At 39.7% G+C, this 23143-nt stretch overlaps 1 protein-coding gene across 1 annotated transcript in view; it reads right to left on the bottom strand.

Annotated features, from left to right (window-relative positions):
- Positions 1–1328: 1328 nt before the first annotated feature.
- Positions 1329–23143, bottom strand: part of cd2ap (CD2-associated protein) — a 70123-nt gene continuing 48308 nt past the window's right edge. Inside the window, exons 13-19 of the mRNA XM_073493034.1 lie at positions 19997–20141; positions 19638–19747; positions 13794–13909; positions 12228–12311; positions 7812–8035; positions 7081–7144; positions 1329–4182 (exon numbers count right to left, since the gene is read on the bottom strand). Of these exons, the coding sequence (XP_073349135.1) occupies positions 4141–4182; positions 7081–7144; positions 7812–8035; positions 12228–12311; positions 13794–13909; positions 19638–19747; positions 19997–20141 (785 nt within the window). The 3' untranslated portion in view covers positions 1329–4140. The remainder of the gene's footprint in view (positions 4183–7080; positions 7145–7811; positions 8036–12227; positions 12312–13793; positions 13910–19637; positions 19748–19996; positions 20142–23143) is intronic.

The following is a 23143-nucleotide window of genomic DNA, read 5'->3' as shown; positions in this document are numbered from 1 at the left end:
CATCCTGTTCAGCTAAGCATTATTCAAACCTGCACATTTTTATCCCTAAGGTGCAATATGAAAGAATTGGCCACCTGTCAAATTCATCCTTGAAACAAATAGGGGGCAGCAAATCACCGGAGCAACTGCTAACTACTGCCAAAGGTAGCTGCTCTTTGCTAGTTAGCTAAATTAGCCGTGCAGCGGGCCGTCCCGACTCTGGGTTTGGAGCACTGGGAAAGTGTTGCTGTAGCACAGGGGCTTTGGACCAGGACGGGCCAAGGCTAGCTGACTGGCAAGCTAACTTAAGTAGATACCACTGCAACATAATACATGACAAAACTGTATATTAACTATTTCTTCACATTCTGTTGCTAATTTAGTTCCATTTTGAGATTCTTACATGTTGCACCATTAAAGGAGCACTATGTAGTTTTGTAGAAGAAACTCAAACTGAGAATTTTAGTATTTACAATATTACAAACTTTCTCCATAAGTGAGTTTGATTATTTAGTTTGATTAGGCAGAAAGAAATCAGCCAATGAAGATCTTTCTCTTCTCATTAACATTTTGTCACCTAAACTACAGAGTGCTCCTATAATGAAATGTTACATACAGTATATCTTTGTTGATTTGTTGAATAGGTGTACAGAAATAGCATTTAAAAAGTCAAGTTTTTAGAGGCTATAAAGTCACTTTAGGGGAGATAAAAGTTAGAAATTCAACTGTACATAAGTGGGCAGAGTCCTGCATGCTGGTGGCCATCGCATTCAAATGTTTCACAGATGCAGAATATTGCAGCAAGACTTGGAGTCTTAGTTTGGATTAGAGAGGATGTCTTGAGGCAGCAGTATAAATCTCCATTTTTATCCCCGACCTGAGCTGGCTTCGATGCAAAGAAGGAAAAGGCTCAACTCTGAGCTCCTCACCCTATCTGTACTGTAGCTGAGCCCAGGCACCCTACGGAGGAAACTCATTTCAAACCACATTCTTTTGGTCACTGGCCAGAGCTCACGACCATATAGGTTAGGGGTTGGAACTCAGATTGACCGGTAAATCTTAAGTTTGCCTTCCGGCTCAGCTCCCTCTTCACCCCAACGGTCCGCTACTACACCCCACAGACAGGAGTCAGATACGATAACAGACGGAACACATCACCCGTCTAATTTCACTGTGAGCTGCAATTTCTCAGAAACTCCGTCTCTCATCTGAGCTGTCGATACTTTTCACTCAATACTTACGAGAATGCTATAGATTTCAAGCATGAAGAAGCCTCAAGGTTGTTGCGTGGCTGTGAACACTCAAGTAATGCTCAGTTCAAAGGCCAAGAAAACACAGAAGAGAGTCCGTGACAGTAAATAAAGATGATATTTATTCATTTTTGAGAAGAATCTCAGCTCATGCAAGGATACAGCTCTTGTAAACAAAATCACTTGAAAATATGTTATAAATGTGCACAGATTTCTTTTCTTGGTGTCAAACTCTGGAATGTACAATATGTGGAAGTTAAGCTGCATTACAGACATTACATTAAGAGCCGTCACCCAAAGCCCACAGTCCCTCTTTTCCCACATTGTGATTATTTCATCGCCCAGCCACATTGTTAAAGAGCTGCTGTGCTAAAAGGAATTTATGTTAGGCATTGACATAATGCAATAATGTCATGCTCATTAAGGTCAGGTATACAGTATCATCTTGGTCAAAGCACTCTGGAGTCCAGACTTCAACATTGTGGACGCTGTTACATTTGAATGTTTGCCAGCAGAAGCATGCAACAAAGCCTGAGAATGATTCAAAAGCAAAGTAACACTCATTTAAGACATCTGTGAGATATGTATAAAGATATTTAAAACAAAAAAAAGACAGTTATACAACATTTGAGTTGAATTGAGGGCTGAAAGTTTCCTCTAACCCGTGTGAGGGCCGGAGGGGGGGAGGGGGCTTACACTTGGTACTGTAGCCATCTCCATTTCTCAAAAGCTGCACAGAACCACAGACTGTACATCCAGAGCTCAGGGCTACAGGTTAGAGCCGACAGAGGGTGACTCATCCTACAATGCATTAGTTAGACTTGCACTGTAGCCCTGAACCTTGCTAGCAGTGATACGAGTCCAGTTACCCGGATATTAAAGAAAGATGAGGGCAGTTGCAAATGCTTTTGAGAAATAAAAAACAGCAATGTACAGTAAGTAAGTGACCTATTTCTTTTCTGTCTGAGCATCAATTTAAAGCCCCTCTGTGTAGGATTTTAACGTGTTGTGGTATCAAACAAGTCTAATTGTTGCTGAGGCTGTAATTCATGCTTTGAGCCAAGTGCTAAAATGTGACAACAAATGTATGTTTTGTTTTGTTTTGTTAGCACAAAGTAGGGCCTTACGACAATGTTGTGATATTTTCAGGCTACATTGTGATACAGGATATATAACTTGATATTTTGAATTCATCAATAATGTGGATATAATGACTAAGTGGGTAAAGACATGTATTAGAACAAGTAGATCAGTCTGGTAAGTTCACTATCTCTGTAATGAGCCTTTAAAACCAGGAAAACAGACAGACTGCTTTCCAGCCTGGTGTTAAGTTACCTTAAAATTTTAACCTACTTCATTAGGATTCATCCTCTCAGACTGTGAATATCTGTACAAAATTTCTTGAAAATCCATCCCATATTTACCAACATGTTTCAGTCTGGACCAAAGAGGAGAATCGACAAATCAACTGCTGGACTCTTAGTTTTGTCATCTCTAGAGCTGTATCAATCTGCACTGGGATCGTCACATTTTTCTACGTACAAAAGAATCATATGAAGGATTATATGAACACATTAAAATTCTACACACAGGGGTTTGACCTCAGCGCTCCTCTAACACAGTTAACATAAAGAGAACGTGAGTTCATTTCATTGTTATTCCTGCTCCCTACTGAGTGCTTCCAGTTAGCTTCACGTGAACTTGGAATGTGGGAAGATATGTAGACTAGAAGACAGACATGTACAATAAGGACAGGACAACTGATGAGTGCTGTGCAGGCTCATGCATTACACATTACAGAGCAGGAAGGCTCCTCGCAGATCATGTGATTCACTTGAAATCAAAGAGAGGTGGGAGAAGGAGAATGGACCGTGACAGGAATTAGAGGGAGGGTGGCCAGATTAAAAAGAAGAAAGAAGAGCAGGTTGAAGAGATGATCAGAATGAGGATGCCAGAACGCAGTCTTTCTCTCCTTTCTTGTGGGTTGTGCCTGTATTACCTGCAGACTATAACTCTAGCTAAACCTGTTCGAACATTCCCAGAGGGTGAAACAGTTTGACAAAAATAGAAGAGACCAGCACAGAAGAGGCCCTCTGTATAGTATTTGACTAGGCATGTCAGTAGACTTAAAAAATATAGATATACAATATCATGCTGCAAAATTTCCAGACACCATCATGGTATATGTAAGCTCCCATTACAAACACTTAATATCATTTTGTTTTTAACAGGCACAGTAGTGTTACCCTGGATAGGAATGCTAGAAACCATATAAAAGACAAAGAAAAGCTCTCTCTGAGGCGCTGCAGCTGTGGAGTGGAGTACTGCTGCGGACGCCGTGTAGGAAAGGAAAATAATTTGCTGTTTGGATCAAAAGAGGCTAACTGAAATCAAACATGTTCTAATTTTTAAAATTAACTATTTGTGCATCACATAAAATATGAGAAAGAAAATCAGGCGAGGAAAACAAGCTTCCCCTGCTTTATACAAAGTCAGTAGTACTGAGAGCGAACCTCCTCCCTGAGGGGTTCAAGGAACGCTGGAGTGAAGGGGAGAGAGCGTGAGTGGCAGAGTTGTCCAGCGCAGTAGTTTAAAGTAAGGCCTCAGTTGTTGTTTTTTTGTGTTGGCAAAATAAAAAAAAGAAATAAAGAAATAAAGAGAAACATATACATCTGTAACTTAATTACATCTAGCTTGAAAAAAAAATATATGTGCAAAATGTAAATCTTACAAAGAAGGGGAGAGTTTATTTTTTGTAGATCACTGGGAAAGGATTGTGCTCGGGGTGGTTCATCTGATTCCCCACCCTCTCTCCGTCCATTCTATCTGCCCGTCACCGCCCTCCTGCGCTCTGGTTGGTCGACAGGCCAGCAGCTGACCTTGAGGCTTGCTGTTGATTGGAGCGAGGGCTTCACGTCGAGTGGACGCTCCGCTTTAGTTTCTCTATCTCCATCTGCGAGGACAAAATGAACAGACACACACAGAATGGAGATTACGACACCGGAAAAGTAGACCCACTCTGGCAGAATAACACAAAGGTCTGTATCCGCCAGAGAAGTTTGAGCACACGAAACAGCCAAACTTCACCCCCGCTGTGAGGCACAGCGCTGGAGGCATCATGCTGTGGCAGGGATTAGGAGAGCTGGAATCACAATGAAGCCACGAGCTTGAGCTGCCAGTGTCTTTGACAAAGTACAACCCTCATTCCAAAAAAGTTGGGACGCTGAGTAAAATGTAAATGAAAACAGATTATTTTCAACCTATATTCAGTTGAATACAGTAGAAAGTCAAGATATCTAACGTTCAAACTGATAAAACTTTATTGTTTTGGGAAATGTACACGTTCTGAATTTGATACCTGCAAGACGTATCAGAAATGTTGGGACAGGGGCGTGTTTATCACTGTGTTACATCACTTTTTTCTTTTTACAACCCTCAGTAAGCCTTTGGGAACTAAGGACACTAAAAGTTGATGTTTTTAAAAGTGAAATTCTGTCATTCTTGCCTATAACCGACTTCATTTGCTCAGCACCCTGGGTTCTCCATCATCTTCAAACATTTTCAATAAGACAAGGTCTGGACTGCAATCAGGCCAATATTGTACCCACACTCTTTCACTCTGAAGCCACGTCCAGAATGTGTCTTGGCGTTGTCTTACTGGATGAAGACATTGTTGTTGCTCACCCTCACGGCCAACCACCAACTGTCTTACCCAACAGAAAAACTGTCTCCCGGCACCACTAACATATATCCCTGTGCTGGATTTAAAGGGGTCTTTGTCTCTGCATCACATGTCCGTAAGTTAGCTGTGTTCAACCTCACGAGCTAGAAACAAAGTTAGCCAGCTAGCTATACTGAGGAAGCTAAGAAAACACAAATAACAAGAGCATGATTGAGAGAAATATACGGAAGCTTTTTTTCCCACCACATCACAAGTCACACAGGAGAAAATACTTTAAATCAGCCTCAGAAAACGGATCACCGGGACCAAAAAAAATTCTCACTTGCCCCTCAGGGCTTCCGTAGAAACACGCTAACAGCGACCCACAGAAAAGAAACACCGTTGTCACCAATGTAACCGAGCATCTTAGGTTAGAAAATAGTAAATGGGACATAGTGACGTAACTAACTGCACTGAGCAACAACAAACTTCTTTTCATGTCCTCATGTCACAAAAACTAACAACCCCTTCTCCCGCCAACTCTGAGGGGACACACTACTTTTTTGTGCTCTCTGGTGGATGGCCTTCAGATCCCTATGTTACAATGCTGCAGGGCTCGGAAGTTGATTATTGTCAGCCATCAGTGATGAACGATGACATCGTCTACCGGCCCAACCCTACACGATGTCCATGATTTCCAAAAACAAATAGAAATGTGGACTCGTCAGACCACAGATCACTTTTACACTTTGCATCAGACCATCTTGGATAAGCTCAGGCCCAAAGAAGCTGTCAACAATGCTGGATGTTGTTGATATATGGCTTTCTCTTTGCATGGTACTGTAGTCTTAACTTGCATTGTAAATGCAACGATGAACTGTGTTTAAGTCAGTTTTACTTATTGATCTCCAAATCACTTTTCATGTACAGCGGGTCTAGACCATACTTTCTAGTAATATCCTTAATACAACCATGCCTGTTGTTTATGTAGTGCTGCCTGAGGAATCAAAGGTCAGGGGCATTTAATGTAGGTTTTCATGCAAAGATCTCTGGATTTTTGATATCACAGACTGAAGATGGTGAAATACCTAAATTCCTTGCAATTGCAAGTAAGACTCTTTGCTCTTAAACCTTTTTTCCCATGCACTTTTTTACAAAGTGTTGAACCTCACTCCATCCTTATTTGTGATTGTCTTTCGAGGATGACCCTTTCATACCCAATCATTACACTATCACCTGTTAACAATGAACCTGTTTACTTGTCGAATGTTCTAAACAGGTGTTTTTGGACCGTTCCACAGCTTTCTTTTGCCATTTGTTGGAATCAGGGTTGCACTACAACGACAACAACTACTACTATGAAAATATCTGATTGAGAACCAAGACGAAAGCTTTAAAGTCCTGAGGGATAAGAAGCCTGATGGGAATCTCTTAATTTATTTCACAATCTGCTGTTTCTTTCCTGGTTTGTTCATCTCTTCCTGCAAATCTGTGGAAGTAGGTGTTAACCGTAGGGGGTTTGAACAAATCTGCAGTTATGCGCTCTCTCTTTGTGTGTGTGGACTGTGTAAGCCTGGGGTTCTCTGCAGGGGATCTCTCCTCCTGTGATGTGATTTATATCGGTGCCATGCTGGGAAGGGCCGGGCCGTATCTGCTGCTATTTCAACAGAGAAATCCAATGGTCAGGCTCCTGGTGCGGGGTCACGGCAGAGGACAGAGACAATCTCAAGGGTGCTGCTTGATTGGAGATGGATGGAAAAGTATTCTAAACTCCTAAACTTAAAATGTGCAAAAAAGCATCGTGGGGTTAAGGGGGCGAAAATTAGCATGTCCACCCATGTCACGCTCCCATCACAGCCAATCAGAGCTAGAGCTGCTAAGCACCAAACACATGAGACTTCTTCAGAGTCATTTGATGCGGGAGTGAATGTCGATGGTACCCGTTCCAACTGAAGAAAAAAGATGTAGTGGGTTTTCCTCAACCATTCTCATCACCCCTCTCACTGCTGTAATTCTCTGTTTGTATGGAGGCGAGAAGTTACGACTATAAGTGCCTGTCAGTTCTGCACTGCGTTTATTGTTTGCCTGCCAGTCATCATATGTGAACAGATATTATCAATATTTGGCTAAACTAATGACAGAGATTGATATAGACAGCGCAGCATGTGTTGTTATGGGGATCGATGTTACCTGCAGAGCAACGCGCTTTAGCCTCTCCTCATCCAGATCTCCTCGTAGCTCTGCTATCTCTTTCCTGGACACACACACACACACACACACACACACACACACACACACACACTCATTAGCACATGTATAACCCTGCAGCATATTAAGTTTTTCCGATTCAAAATAAAGCTTAAATGCTAACACGCTGTTAGCTAACGTTCTAACAACAAAAGCAAAGTGCAATTCTAATATTAGCATGAGTCGCTGCATCTAAATCACTAGACTAAATTTATGGTAAATGCTCAGTGACCCACATTACATGTATGTTTCTACTGAGACATTCTTTTAAACAGCCAGTTCACAATATTTAAAATGACAGCCTGTCCTATATACACAATATTATGGTATATAATTGTACTATGATGTGGGATATGCGGAAACGTTGGTTGGAAAATTGCTGCAGGCCATGTAAATGCTTGACAGAATTTAAAGTGATTAGTAATTCAGAGTGACTGGAGTATTGTGTAACGTGAACGGGAAATCTCAGGCTCAAAAGCAGCATGTAACTTCTGTCAGATCTTATTCTGTCACTCAGGTTTGTCCTGTCACTGTCAAAACAGATGCACAGTATGTGTTCTTTGTAAGAGATGGATGTAAAAGCAATTTTCTACAAGCTTGGATCATTGCGTGGCACGTTCAGTTGTCTCTGCTTTTCAAGCTAGCATTTTCTCATCCTCATTAAGTTTCGTTACATTTGCTGGGCCTTGAGCAGCTCCACAGACATCAGCAGATCCTTCATCTGGCTCCTCAGCTCTTCCAGCTGAGAGCTGGACTCTTCGGGCTCCAGCCGGGCCCTGCCACCCACCGAAGTGACCACATCTGAGCTTGGGGCTGGAGCAGGGCTCGGCTTGGCCTCGGTGCTGGCCGTGGCAGGCCTGTGGAGTGACGGTGAGTGGGATAAGGTGTTTGTGGAAGGCTGTGAAGATGAAGAGGACAGACAGATTACAACTGTGTGGAACGCTACTGGAGGGATCAACAGCATGATATTTGGCCATAGGACATGAATGATTCATGTCATCTTCATACTCATAAAATGATTCAGTGATCCTTTATCCAGGGCTACCATAGAAATGATTCATCACATAATAGAGCTGATCACAGAGCGTAACAATTATTGGTTTGCAGTGACTCTTCCTCCTAGGGGGACAGATGTCAGGATATAGGATATATGATGACTGACTTCATTTTCTGCATCACTGAACTCTCAAATGAACATTCACCTTTACAAAGAAAATCTTCATGCAATATATGAAATACAGTATTCATTTCTTTTTAGTTTTCTCCCAAACATCTGCTGTATGATCACGTCATGCATTTCTGAGTTCTTTTTAAGCGGTCATGACTTCCATCATGGAATAGAAATGCTTCTATTTTATCAAACGTTACAATGTACACCAAGTGACCTGCATGACCGCCATGTTTTTTTATGACTGCATATGTTTTTTTCTCTAGAGCTAAGATAAGTGAGGTGTAATCTCTATAGGCAGCAGTTCTAATGGCAGGAAATCTCCTGCTGTTTATATGTATAGAACTTAAAGATACTCTGCTGAGTTTTTGTCGCCTAGTAGTGATATGAAGCAATCTCTCTGAATGATGGCTAAATGCACATAAACATAGTTGATGTGATACACATTCCTGCTGATGGCCTATCATTATTCAACTGGTTTGGCAATAGTGGAGCTAAGGTGCTAAAAATGTAGCAATGGATATAAACAATCTAAGATTCAAATTCCTTCCCGAAAATCAGCTCTGCAAATTTTATGAGGAAGGAAATGCGTTCAAGACTAAATGTGTTAGACCTCAAGGATCCACAGTGAATGTGAACATAACAGAGCATATGAAGCTATGTATATTGAATGTATATTAGTTATATTAGTCAACTCTTTAGGAGCTGTGCTCCTGACAGAACTGCTGGTTTTCAGACTGGTGATAATGTAAAGTGGATTCAATTAGGTTGGGTTTGAGTTGCTCTTCATTTTTTCCTTACATATTCCAGTAAAGCCAAAGCATCACATTGACGATGTACTTCTACCACAAATTCCAAACCAACCAAGTTTTTGATGCCTTTCCTTAGATTGAAATGAAGACATTAGACATTAGTCAATGTTCATTTCAAAGCACTTGCCGGCTGATTGGTCTGCAACCCGAGCCCCAATAATGAACCCTCTTCTTCTATTCAGGAACGTTGATTACATTCACCAAGTAACACATTCAGACCTTGAAGCTGCTCAGTGCAACCACAGTCTGATCTGTTGGTCACTGAGCAGCTTCTCTGCAGCAGTTGGGGGATTAAGGGCCTTGCTCAAGGGCACCTCAGTGGTGGTAAATGTAGGAAAAGGTTCATTTAAATTTAAATATAATTTTGATTTAATTCTGATATTCTTTTTTCATACATATTTGAGGTCTTGTTTTTTTCAGTTACAGATTTTATGTTTTCATTTTCAGATCTTATTTTTTTTTCATTTAAAATCCAATTTTTTGGTTTCAGATTTTTTTTCCACTTTCAGAGTTTGGGGAGGGGCGTGACATCAACTGAGGGGGTGTGGTATCAACAGAGAAGGGCGTGGGGCCTTCCCCAATTGTGTTCCTTCAGTAAATGTGGGTTTAAGAAGCTGTTTTAGACCACTCTTGGCAATTATCAACATATAAGAGCAGTAATATATGCCAGACATGCTTTAAAAACTGATGTTTCCCATTTGCATATAAGACTGTGAATGCAACGCAGTATCACAGATTACATAGCTTCCTCCTCACCAGGACAAATCTGTTGGCAGGCGTGCAGGTAAGAAATGCTATTTTTAGAAGAGGGACTATGGAAAATGATCCTCAATATTTGTAATGCATCTGTGTTTCAGTCAGTTGTGCAGCAGCACAGCTGGTGTGAGCACTTCTTAATGTGCTCATACAGAATCCCAATAGACTTAAACCAGTGCAACAATTTAAAGTATTTTAAGGACCGCAACACACTCACACCCCTCTCAGTTGATGCCACACACCCCACGCCAGATTAGGGCCAAAACTCTGAAACGTGAAAAAATAGAATCCATAGGTGAAAAAAAAATCTGAAACCTAAAAAATGATATTTGCACATCCCATGTACAGAGGTCTCATCCTCACTGCAGCACCAGGGTTCAAGTCCAACCCACGGCCCTTTGCTGCATGACATCCCCACTCTCTCTCATCCCATTCACTGTTATCTCTCCAAGCTATCCTATGAAAGCCACGAAAGACCTAAATACTTAAGGAAAAAAATGTAAACAGTGAAAATTAAAAATAAATAATTTATTCAAAGGAATATCAGAATTAAATCAAAATTAGATTTAAATTGAAATGAACCTTTTCCTACACTTATTTTCCTTTCGAAAATATTTTTGAGACCGGGCCGAGACCAAAGTTACCAAATTTTTATCAAACTTTTTTTTCAAATTAACAAACCTTTTGGCCTTGATCTGGCTTCACAGTTAAGTAGATTGCCCGTTACAATGCTATCTTATTCCTGGAGTATTTGTTTAAATACAGCACTAAATCATTTTCTGAGTGTTTCACTGAATACTTCAGCAGCTCCCGTTTTTTAGTTTCAACAAGAAATTCATGTCTCCTGCCCCAGAGGGCTCACAAACTCTGCTCTTGCCCTTCACCCTTCACCTGTTACAAGGGTTAGAATCTCATTTTGAAACAATAAAAGTGCTAGGAGAAGGACATAGGAGTCCATGTCTCATAATTTCACCTCTGGAAGTCTGAACCACTGGGTTATGAGTGCTCCAAGCTAGGCTTTATTTTGACTGCTTTGTCTCACTCCCTGTGTGTGTGTGTGTGTGTGTGTGTGTTTGTTCTTTAACTATATGGTGGCCTGATGCTGTGTACCCCCAGCTGAATAGCAAGGTCTAATTAGTCTTGGTTCACCATGACCAATCGAGACTAGATAGCATCGAAGGCAATTAATGAAATGCTGAACAGGAAGACTGAACAGCAGGTGGCCATTCCTCACTTTCTCTCTGTCCATTTCCCTCTCTCCCTTCTTACTTCTGTCGCCCAATCACAACGTAGAAGGCTGTCACACTGTCTAAAGGTGCAAATTGTGTTTGTCAGTTCAACTGAGGTTGTTTGTGGGTAAAAACCAAGAGCCAATTACTACACAGGTTTTTTAAATGCGGGTACATCTGCTAAAAATCACCTATTGACCACATTCCCATTGCCCGATCTTAGCAGGTTTAAGTGTAGTTTGAACCCCATTCCAAAGATCATTACAATTCAGCTGTATTTAGAAAAACCACATCACCTTCCGCGGATAAAAAAGCTGTGTTAGACAAAATTATTTTTATAATTATTACAGTTAAAAGTTAATTATTTGTTTGTTTATAATTGATGTTGTAATCCACTTCTGGTAATAATGACGTATTATTATACTGCTGGTATGTCAAATCTCACAGTTGAAGATATCAAATAACATAGAGAGAGCTCTCAGCCTCTCCTTTAGCTAAGCTAATGCTAGCTGGAGTTCAGAGTATCAAAGACTGACTGGACAAGCTTTTGCTCACCTCTAAACATTCACAGATTCAAATGAAGGTAATTAAAAAGCTTAATGTGATATAATAAATTGAACTTGAGGGATTACAACTGTTATTTACTATTTGCTAGTGTTAGCTGTTGGTCAGTGCGTGCCAGCTAAGCTAGCAGGTTGCATTATCATGAATTAATTTCCAAGACTTTTCATGACGGCTGTTGTGTAGACTGTGAGAGAGAGAGCAGAGAGAGGGAGGATACAGACACTGGAAAAAACTCATGCCTGTAAACTCTTTTTCTAGAAAACATTGATCTTCAAGTTAAAACATTTAGAACCATGAAGAGGGAAGCCCCCAGGGCGACAGTGGGATCAGTGATGTTGTCAGGTGCACATATTCACAGCTCATTCTTTTGTCTGGCTGGTGGTTGGTCAACTGAAAGCATTCCTTGTATTAATATCAATCACAATAGAGTGACGTCCCTCTCTCTAATAAACCATTACAGTGATATAGTGACAATGACATGTTAAAAGGATATGGAGCTCTTTGTAGTGTCTGCCCTCTGTAAGTTTCATGCAATGGGTGAATAATGATGCTCTAAGTTACCTTTCTGGTTTCTGTTAGCTTTGGTTTGGCTGAGTCCTCTTCATCGACCTTGAAGGATTTCTCCACGTTCACTTCCTTGTTGGGCTGCAAGGGAAGAGTTTTATTAATTGAGGATTTACATCAATTATTAATTTGATTTTCAGTTTTCATCTGAACTTAACAGCCTATAACCTGAACTGATTTGATTTGATAATCTGCCAGCATTCAGGGAACGTCTTGACTCAAGTCACCGCTCTGAAAGATGATTAGAGGATAGGAAGGTCTGCGATTAGACCCCCAATGTGAGGAGTGGACATTTCACAACAAATCATATGGTCACAAAGTTGCAATTGCAGATTTGTGTTTCAATGAAAACACACAAACACACACACACACACACACACACACACACACACACACACACACACACACACACACACACACACACAGGTGATGAGGGAAAAACGTGGGAAAAGCTGCTGCCTCCTCACACAACCTTAAATATGTGTGCGTGTGTGTGTGTGTGTGTGTGTGTGTGTGTGTGAACAGAGCGTGACTGAGGGTGGGTGAGTGACGGGAAGTGACAGGTCAGAGAGCTGAGGGCCATCACAGACCAAAGGAATCCATGGAGACCAACATCAATTTGAGAAGAAAGTGAGAAAAGAAAAAAGAAATGTGATAATGAAAAAAGGCACTGGAGCATAACAAACCAACAGACGGAAGAGAAAGCTGGTGAATGTTGTGCAGCAGGTTAGGTGGGGAATCATAAAATAATGCTTCTATATGTAGCATTTAATAAATAATATAAAGAAACGTGTTGTCAGGTCATGTTTACCCAGACCTAGTTGCAGGGATTCATAAATTGGAACCATATAACACAACTGTCTGTGGGATTATCATAAGGTTGGCCTTATTGAATTGTATTTGATGATATAAGAGGTAAAATGATGGCAGATTAGGTTTTGGATTCTCCAGTATATTTTTGGATCTGGAACCTTTGAAATTCCTGATTGCGTCTAATTAAGTCAAGCTCACAACTAAAGTTACAATGAACTAGAAGTCAGAGATCCAATTCAGACCTGCAATAACGTTTTGTTAGCTGAGCAGCCAAAGAGTTTTTAATGGTAGCCTAATAAACATTTACAATCTGGAGCTACAATCTGAAAATAACATTAGGGTTAGGCTTGGTGATATATTCGTCCAATCGCCCATCGGCTGAGTCCATCACGGTTGGTTTCATTTTTGGCGATTTTTTGGCTGATTTTTGTCATTTTATTTTGCTTAATTAATGGTCTGCCTCCACAGAATTCAACACGGTACATATAGTTCATAATTACTATGTAGAGCACAATTCAAAGTGTGCGCATACATGAACTGGCAGCTTCACACATGATTTCAAAGGAAACTATCTTTAAATATTCAGAGATACAAAAGAAATATGGAAAATGGAAAGAAATAGTAACAATTTTATATATTTTGCTTTTTCTTAACATCCCACCATGTAAAAATGAGCTGAAAATCACTAAACTCTTCACAATTTGCTAATCTGCAGTCATAATCTGCGTGAGAGTGCTTGTGTGTGCTCACCGAGTGTCCTCCACCAAACTGGGCAGGCAGCCTCCTGCCAGGCATCTTTGGTCTGCTAACAGTGGGGTGAGAGAGCTTCTCCGAGGTAGACGACAACTCATCAAAACTCATCAGATCTGTTAAGAGCAGAGAAGGGAGGCAGAGAGGAAATTGTTTTTAAGAGGGGAATATTTCAGTCTTGACTCAGGAAACATCCCTGAGTGAACTGACACTTCTAATCTAATTTCATTTCATTTGGATGCAGTCTAATGCTGGTGAACAGCTTGGGCCCGGGTGCATTTCCTGCCACTTAATGATATGAATGATATAAATGATATTAGTGGCAGAGTAGCAGAATATCAACTGTTTAGAATGCACATATTTTTGTCTGAATGGGTCAATTAAATAGACAAACACAAGATCGGCACATTTCATTAAATTCAGCCACATTCCAAGAAAGAAAAGAAATATACAGACAGTACGTCTTTTGAACAGCAGTCTAATTGCAAAGATTTTCTCGTTTTAAGGGGGAAAACACATTTAAATGTTCTCTATAGTAATATTCATGAACTTTAATGCTGAAACTGTGCGCACGGACATCTTGCGGCAGAATTTCCCTCATTTGGTGCATTGGCAACAGGCTAAATCTAGCCTGAGAAAGCCACCTAAGCACCAGAGAAGAGTTAATTTATTCTGCTCACCATGGCAGGTTTTTTTTCCCTATAGAGAGAAGGAGGATTAAACAAGGTAAAGCCTTCCTCTCCTTTTCTTCAGGTTGTATAAGGTCATATTGTAAATTTCTATGGTACCTTGAAAGTGGTATATCAAACATAAGCAGTGTTCAGAAGGCTTGAACTCTCTTGCTTGGCTTCATTAACGATGAAATCTGCACGCATACAGTGGCGACATTCCTTACTAATGATCAGGTGGATTTTTTTTTTTTCTTTTTATCATGTTGTTTTTATTATTCTGCTTTTTAACCTGTAAAGTGTCTTTGAGTACCATGAAAAGCGCTATACAAATAAAATGTAGTATTATTATTATTTTATCACGTAGCCGATGAACGGCTAAATAGCTAAGCAACAAGTGATGCTAAAGCTGTCCGTTTCCGTCAGTAAACTTTGTAGCTAAATCTCCAAGTTATTTTCTCCATACAGCAGGGCTGCACGATATTTCATTTCAGCATCAACATCGCAATAGTGGCATTGCAGTATATGCAATATCAGCAAATAAACTCTAACTGTTGTTTCACGTTTGTTTTGAATGCAAATGGGAAAGAATACAGAAATAAAAACAGAAATAAATTAATTAAAGATAAAATAAATACAACGGTAATATAAAGCAGAAATATCTATTTATGTCACATTTTATATATGAATTAATACCTACATTCATTTTTTATTATATTTTTGGTTCATTTAATGGCATATTAATGTATTTATTAAGCTATTCATTTACTGAATTATGATTTTGGCATCAGTCCCCAACGAACCAACTGACTCATGAAAAAGTTATTTTTATTACATTTACACATATAATTTGGACTCTATTCTCTTAGTGTGGTAACTTACCCCCCAAAAATAAATCAACAAAATTAAATTAAATTAAAAAATATTAGTTATGTCCAGTGATGGGAGTAACGGCGTTACTAGTAACGCCGTTACTAACGCCGTTACTTTTTTCACTAACGAGTAATGTAACTAATTACTTTGACTGTCACTGTAACGCCGTTGCCATATCCGACACCCCGTTACCGTGCGTTACTAGTCGCATAATGAGTTTTTTTTCCCTTAACTTCATGATTGAACTCGTGTGTGCCTGTCTTAATAATAATAATAATAATAATAATAATAATAATAATAATAATAATAATAATAATACATGAGTTTTATATAGCGCTTTGCGTGATACTCAAAGTCGCTTGAGAGAGAGGAGGATGAGAGAGCCGTCTCAGCAATTATTGGCTGATGTGTAGTGAGATTACGTCTTCAGCCAATCAGAGAATTGGGTATGTGTTTCCGCATGCATAGTGCTGGGTACAGAGATTTGAAAGAACTTTGGAGGGTGCTTTTAGCTCTTCTACGACAAAGGGATCGAGAGATGGAGAGTGAGGAGGAAAGCAGCAAAACCTTTTCCAGATGGAAATACCGGCACTACTTCAAATTCACCGAATTCGTAGGTAAAAATGTGCATGTCAAGTGCACATTATGTCCCGGAATGAAACCTTTGTCCACGTCTTATGTTAGCAACTCAAATTTAATGAAGCACCTGTCGATCGCTCACGCTTCAACCAAATTGGTGGCCCGCGACGATGCTAGCTCTTGTGCTGCTAATTTATATGGAGTTACAATAAATGCAAAACTCAGGTACTTGTCTTTGTTGTTGTGCACTCTATTCATCTGGCTTATGAAACACACGCTGAGAAGGTGGGGGCCGGGTGGTGAGGGTTACGGGGGCGAGAAACGCAAAAGTAACGGAATAGTTACTTTTACTAGTAACTAGTTACTTTTATTGTGGAGTAACTCAGTTAGTAACTCAGTTACTTTTTAGGAGAAGTAACTAGTAACTGTAACTAATTACTTTTTGAAAGTAACTTGCCCAACACTGGTTATGTCACACGTGATACAATGTAGTCTATCTTTTTAAAGAAGAATTTGAAAGAGTAATTACCAGATATCAGGACATAAAACTAAGCATCTGTTCATCTCTACAAATCAACATTTGATGGTTGAACAATCATATAGCAATCAATGCTGAAAAAAATGTTTAAATTGAATTGAATCGTGTCTTTGGAGAACTGACAATCCTCTTAAATAAATGTATAACTAGAACTACCGCTTGGCGCTTATATACCTCCGTGAGGCATACAATTGCCAGACAGTGAAAGTAGTTCACAGTAGAGCTCTACATTAAAGAATGTAGAGCTCCTAAGACGCTACAATATGACTCAAGGCTGCGACCTCACAATGTTAGGTTGCAGTGACCTTTGACCTCCAAAATCTAATCAGGTCACCCTCGAGGCCAAGTGTGGGTTTGTGCTGAATTTGACAGAAATCCCTCAATGCTTTCTTGAAATATTGTCCTCATAAGATGTGAGGTCACAGTGAGCTTGACCTTTGACCTCCAAAATGTAATCAGTTTATCCTTGAGTCGAAGTTGACATTTGTGACAAATTTGAAGAAACTCCCCCAAGGCGTCCTTGAGATACTGCTTTCAAAATACATAAGGTCACAGGGACCTTGGACAACCAAAATCTAACAGGTCATCCTGGAGTATATGTAGGTATTTGTGCCAAATATATTGAAATTCCCTCTCTGCATTCTTGAGATATCGCATTCACAAGATGTGAGGTTCCAGGGACCTCTGACCTCCAAAGACTGATCTGTTCATCCTTGAGTCAGAGTGGACATTTGTGCAAAGTTGGAAGAAAACCCCTCAAAGCGTTCTTGAGATATCACGTTCATGAGAATGGCCCGAGAGGACGGACGGACAGACAACCCAAAAACATAATGCCTCCGGCCCTGGCGAGGCATGTTAAGGGATAAGACAGGGATATTGAGGAATAAGTGGATGGAAATGAAGGCCACTGAGAATTTACAGGAAGTCTGTTTGAGCCTGCGTACGTATGAGCACAATAAACTTAAATGGAAGAAACCATGAGCCACTCCCACTTTTTTGATGCAACACTGAAAAACTTTAGGGACTGTTGTGTAAGAGCACTTTGCAGCTACACTGTGGTAAACTGCTGCAGTTAGAAAGAATTGCCTTTTATTGCAGGAAAGATTGAATTTTCATGTTCCATGGTGATGTGTGTCAGACTGACTTCTGGTGAGAAGAGAGGAGTTTTAGCACCCATCTATCACCTTCACGGGGCATCTGTCACAAACAGAACCCATCAGTGATAAACCTTCAGATCTGCTCTATTTAATACAACTCTGATGTCTTTTCTCTGTGACCTTTCAGCTTCCCTATCTGTTCCCTTGTGCCGCAGTTTATCACTGAACTTGTTTCTTCCACTCTCAAAACATCAACCTTCAATCATGTCTGTGCCTGCTTCTTTTCACAGTTACTGTACCTCACCACCTCCTGTCTTTTTTGATTTCTCTGACTCAACCGAGCTCTGCTTTTCTTGTGATGGTCATGTCAGTTAAAGCGCTCCTTGTCTCTCACCATTTTATTAACAATCAATGTTCCCAAACTCACATTTACAGCTACAACATGTAAAACCTGACAGCTGCAGACTGTTGATTGCCAGTGTTCTGACGGTTGATGAGGAACAAGGTATTCTTTAAAAGAGCGTCTCCGCCTCAACTCAATTCAGTTCAGTCCGCTATACACGAGAACTCTGGTTATGATAAACTTGTGATACTTATCACAATTCTCAGCTGTGTTGTTAGGTTATATCTCCACTAGTGGAGAACTCTCTATCTGCTGCTGTGTTCATACCAGGGACAGCAATCATAATCTACAACTCTGTACAAGCGCAGGTCATTTGAAAAGAAAAAAAACTGTGGGCTTACTATTTTCTTAGGCAGACAACAGTTGGCAGATGTTTTTTTTTTCTTTTTGCTGTAGTGTGCATTGTTTTGAGTGTTCCACCTGCATTATCCTCCAGGGGACAGTGTATTACGTATTCACAAAATACATCACTTTTGTCTTGCAAAGCTAATTATTAAGTTAGAAATTCTAAAATGTATCCAAAAGCTAGCTTTTTTGAAAATGAACTACACAAGATAACAGTTTTTTTTCTTTCTGTTAACATTACGTTGTTAATGACCAACACATACAACAACACATTTTCAGCAATTCTGAATTGAATGGTAGCACCACCACTACTGTATAAAGATGATCAAAGACTGTATGAACCTGGTTTGATGGAATGAATGAATGTTCCAGACACTAAAAAACCCAATTTCTAAAGAATATGTGCTGGACAATACCATTCAGTTTTCTGTTAAAGTCGCCCTGCACTCAAAAATGTGTTTTTCTTCTTGTTTGAGCTTCACTGTGTAGAATGATGTTTGTACCGAGTTCCACAGTAGAAGGTCGTTTTCGCATTCATTGCTCAAAGTGTACATTTTCTCTGAGCGTATTGAAAATTTGATTTTAAGAGGCGGTTCTACGAGCATCAATCACAAATAGCTGGAAGCCAATTCTGGTCCAATATTCTTCATACACAAGTTTGATGTGGAATCATGAAGCCTTCAGTTCACATACAGTGAGCATGGACTTTACAGTGAAGTAGGACATATCTTGTGTCCAGCAGTTTTGAAATGATGGATATCTGCATGTTGATATAGTCTGGATTTTTTTTAATGAGGCAGAAAGAATAGATGCTATTTTTAGGATTTTTTATGTGGTGGTTGACTTAATGTCACACACGCATTAGGAAATGTTAATGTATGCCTTAAAGGAGCACTCTGTAGTTTTGTTAAAGAAATGTTAATGAGAAGAGAAAGATCTCCATTGGCTGATTTTTTTCTGCCTAAATAAACTAAATAAACAAACTCTCTTTGTTTTAATGACATAATTCATAATAAAGTGAATCAACAAACTGACCTTAAAGGACAACACAATTTCATATGGTTTAACTTTGTTTACACATGGCGGACCCTGCCACCTTTCTAGCTTCAAACAGTTTTCTGGGACCTTATTTTCCTCTGAGAACAGCTTGTTTATTCACTTATGGTAAAAAACATATATTTCTCAGTTTGTATTATTACCTCATTTATATTGTTGATATTAAAATTCTGAGTTTGAATTTGAAAACAGATCTGTTATTCTATGCCAAATGTTTTCCAATCACCCCATTATTCATGATTTTGACTGTATTTTGACATAGTCTGTAGGCCAAGCTGTACATACCAATATCCATGGACTTCTCCCCCCAGTCCCCAGACAGAGTTTTGGGTTTGGTGGGCAATAATGGCTCGAAGTCGGACTTTGGTCGCGTGGAAGGCACCTCTCCATTGTGCCTGCACGTAACAGAGAAAAATTGGAAAAGAAAGGGAAGAAACATTTATTGTGTAAACAAGAAACTTTCCTGTCCTTTCAATAGAATACCATGTCTTTTTGAGACTACCTTCATCTCTGTTACAATAGCCAGGACATACGCTGGTGCTGTATGGATCAAAAAGCACTGGAGGTTTGAGTTTACAGTGTCAAACGTCTGTGGCTTTGAGACAAATGGACAAATAGGCTGCATGAATAGGTGGTGGGCTTACTTGTGGTTTGGCGAGGGAGCAAGAGGCTTGTCAGGCCTCTTTGGTGGGAGGCTTCCTGGTCTGCCTTTCCCAGGAGGGGGGATTGGCTTCTTGGGTGGGACCACCGGTGCTGCAGGCTTGGATGGTTTGTGATCTGGTCTGTCAACTGAAAGTGAAGAGTTGAGATGAGTTGAGTTGAGATGCATAAAGAAGGGGGGAGAGGAGAAATTGTACAGATATATAATTAAAACACCTTTTTTAATCTGGACAGTCAACAAGAAACATGTCTTCAGAAGAACAATGAAACTAAATTCCACCTCCTTGCTATCACTTTACAATCACACACAGTAACTGAGGGCAACTTAATGAAGTACTAGTCACAAAAGTCAATTTCTTTTAGTGCAGACCTCAAATGACCAAACGACTGATGTTCAACAAGTTTGTCTGCTGATAAAGTCTGTCCCCCAGCTGAACTTTTAGTGAACATTCAGTCCTATTACCTTCTTCACCTCGTGATGACATTGTGTTCTAACTGCACTATTTCTGGATAGTGATGGCAAATATGGAGGGGATGATAACTACACTCATGATAAAGCTTTCACACAACCTGAAGGAGAGCAGGAAATGAAAAGACCAGCTGCATCCATATTAGTGGTCAATGGAGATTTTATCACCATATAATTGCTCGTCATCGAGCTCTACTTCTTCAAGAAACACGGGTCATGCTTTTATCAAGTTCATGCGCTAAAACAAATCAGGAGCCGCGCTGCAGCAGCAACGCAGCCTGTGTGGACACAAACACGTGACTGAGCAGCAGCAGCTCTGTAACGCAGCTGCCACGCAGTACACAGGCGGCCAGTGTGGCCAGCCTGTTATGCTATTAACTAAACATAATGTAATGAAGTGCACTGAAACCACCAACTTGGTCCAAACAGAAAACATTGTTTTCTCCAGGATAATACACTTGATAAAGTTGTGCTGAATTGCAACTGATCTGTTCTGTTGCCTTTAGCACTTCATATCACTTGAACTGTCTTTAAATACTCTTCACTTACACATTGTAAGTTTCAGTTCCCCTTTTTTAACTAGATATAAACAGACAGAAGTCACTGTTTGATTAAAAAATGTATCACTTGAGTATGTGACTGGCTCGTTAAGAGTGAAAACTGCCTGCTTTGGTGCCTTCACCAAAACAAATAAAAATGTTTTCCATGATTAACAACTAGAGAATCTCACAGGAGTTATAGCAAATGACAGAATTCCATTTTTTTTTTATTTTGAGCTCTGCTTCATCGAAAAACCAGACAGTTTGTCTTCTTGTATAGACTTTGAGAATGCCAATACTTTCATACTATCAGCCCAATGAACTTAACAAGTCCAGAACATATTATCTGTTCTGTTTATATTTAAGAAAGGGCAAAGTCAGCTACAGCTTACAGTTAATAATAGTCACGTTGGATATGCCATAAGTGATTTGTATGCTCTAAATGTTCGGTCTAATTTGCATCTGAAATGGAGGATTAGCATGCACTTGTTAACCGTGGGGGGACTTTTCTAAAATGAGTGATGCTAACTGACATCGCCTGCGCTACGATTTGAAAAAGACATCACTGCTGGGCTGAACCAGATGTTAGAAGATCTTTGAGGAGTGGTAGATGCAACTAGGAAATGAAAGATTAGTGATGTTTTTCTGATTGAAGCTGAAGGCATTATATAATGAGATGACATAGATTTAGTCAGGAGCAAGATAGAATAACAGAACTACAGTCACGCTATCGCGTGAAATCAGAGAAAAGAACCTCATAGAATACACATTGTCTGAATTCATTAATCTTACAATATATATCTTTATTATATTATTATTGTTATTAGTTTAATGATTTAATAATCATCATTGCTCCCACTGGCTGTTCTATCAGTCTGTTCGTAGACATGCAAATCCCTGAGCAAAGGAGTATCACACAGGACTTTAGTTAGCTCTGTATCGCTCCTGATGAGCAGGTCAGCACACTGCATAGCATCCTCTGCCATCAGTGTGTGAATGTGTATGTGAATTGTTGAATGTCACATGTGTTGCAAATCTCTGACTGGTCTGAGCAGAAAGGTACTATATAAATGTAAGTCTGTTCTAATTATTCTCCAGGAAATGTTTTGAGTTTTGATTTGTTCTAAAGTCGTTATGACAAATTCTAAATGGATTCTATTCACCACTGATTCATAACTATAAGTAATGAACTATTATCATTAAAATTCTACTACTGGTAACCACTTTTAATATAGATTAAAAGCTCTATAGAGACACACTGAATAGACAATTAAGTAGGTCTGAAATTCTTGCAAGGTGCAAAAGATACAGACAGAGCAGGCAAACGCACGCACGCACGCACACACCATTTCCTGTGTGTGGCTCAGTAAGACTGCATTGACGGCACGTCTGTCTCCTCACCAAAAATGACTACATAACTACAATAAAGTGACCTCGGGCGTCAATGCTTCCTACCTATCTATTCATTTCTTTTTATATCTATTCATGACAAATCAATTTTAGTCGAGCTGAATTTCTCACATCTTTTCCTTGCTGCTTTGCTTTGGATGTTATTTAGCTTCGGACGTTATTTAGTATTACAGTATGTGTTAAAGTGGACTGTTGGTACTACCTTCACTGATTCCATATGTCACATCAGTTTTGTTTATGCTGGTTTGTCTATGCCATGACATACTAAACATACAATGTCAGAAATATGCGTCACTTTAACCTACAATTGCTTTCAATCAATGTTTCAGTAGATTAATGAGAAATAAATCCACTCTGAAAGCTCAGAGTGAGAAAAGGAGGAAATAAAAGGAGAAAGACAAAAGGAAAATTAAAAGAGAAACTTTCACAAGGAAGTGAAGGAACAATTTTGTTGGATACCACCAGATGGTTATTGTCAGGGCTCTACAATAACTTTTCACACTGACTGCACTAGAGTGCCTAACTTTTTCATCTAGGTGCACCAGAACATAATTTGTGTGCACTTAATAATACATTTAAAGTGTCTTTTAAGTTATTGTAAATAAAGGGTACAAATGCATGTTTTTCTTCATTTAAATCCCAGCAGAGCAACAAGAAATTGTGATAACCTCAATTGTTTAAAATTGACTAAATGAATAACTAAATGTCAGGTG

This window comes from Pagrus major, chromosome 22 (genome assembly GCF_040436345.1).
Source record: "Pagrus major chromosome 22, Pma_NU_1.0".
NCBI lineage: Eukaryota > Metazoa > Chordata > Actinopteri > Spariformes > Sparidae > Pagrus > Pagrus major.
The sequence above is the reverse complement of the archived record's forward strand: the minus strand, read 5'-3'. Positions and strand labels throughout refer to the sequence as shown.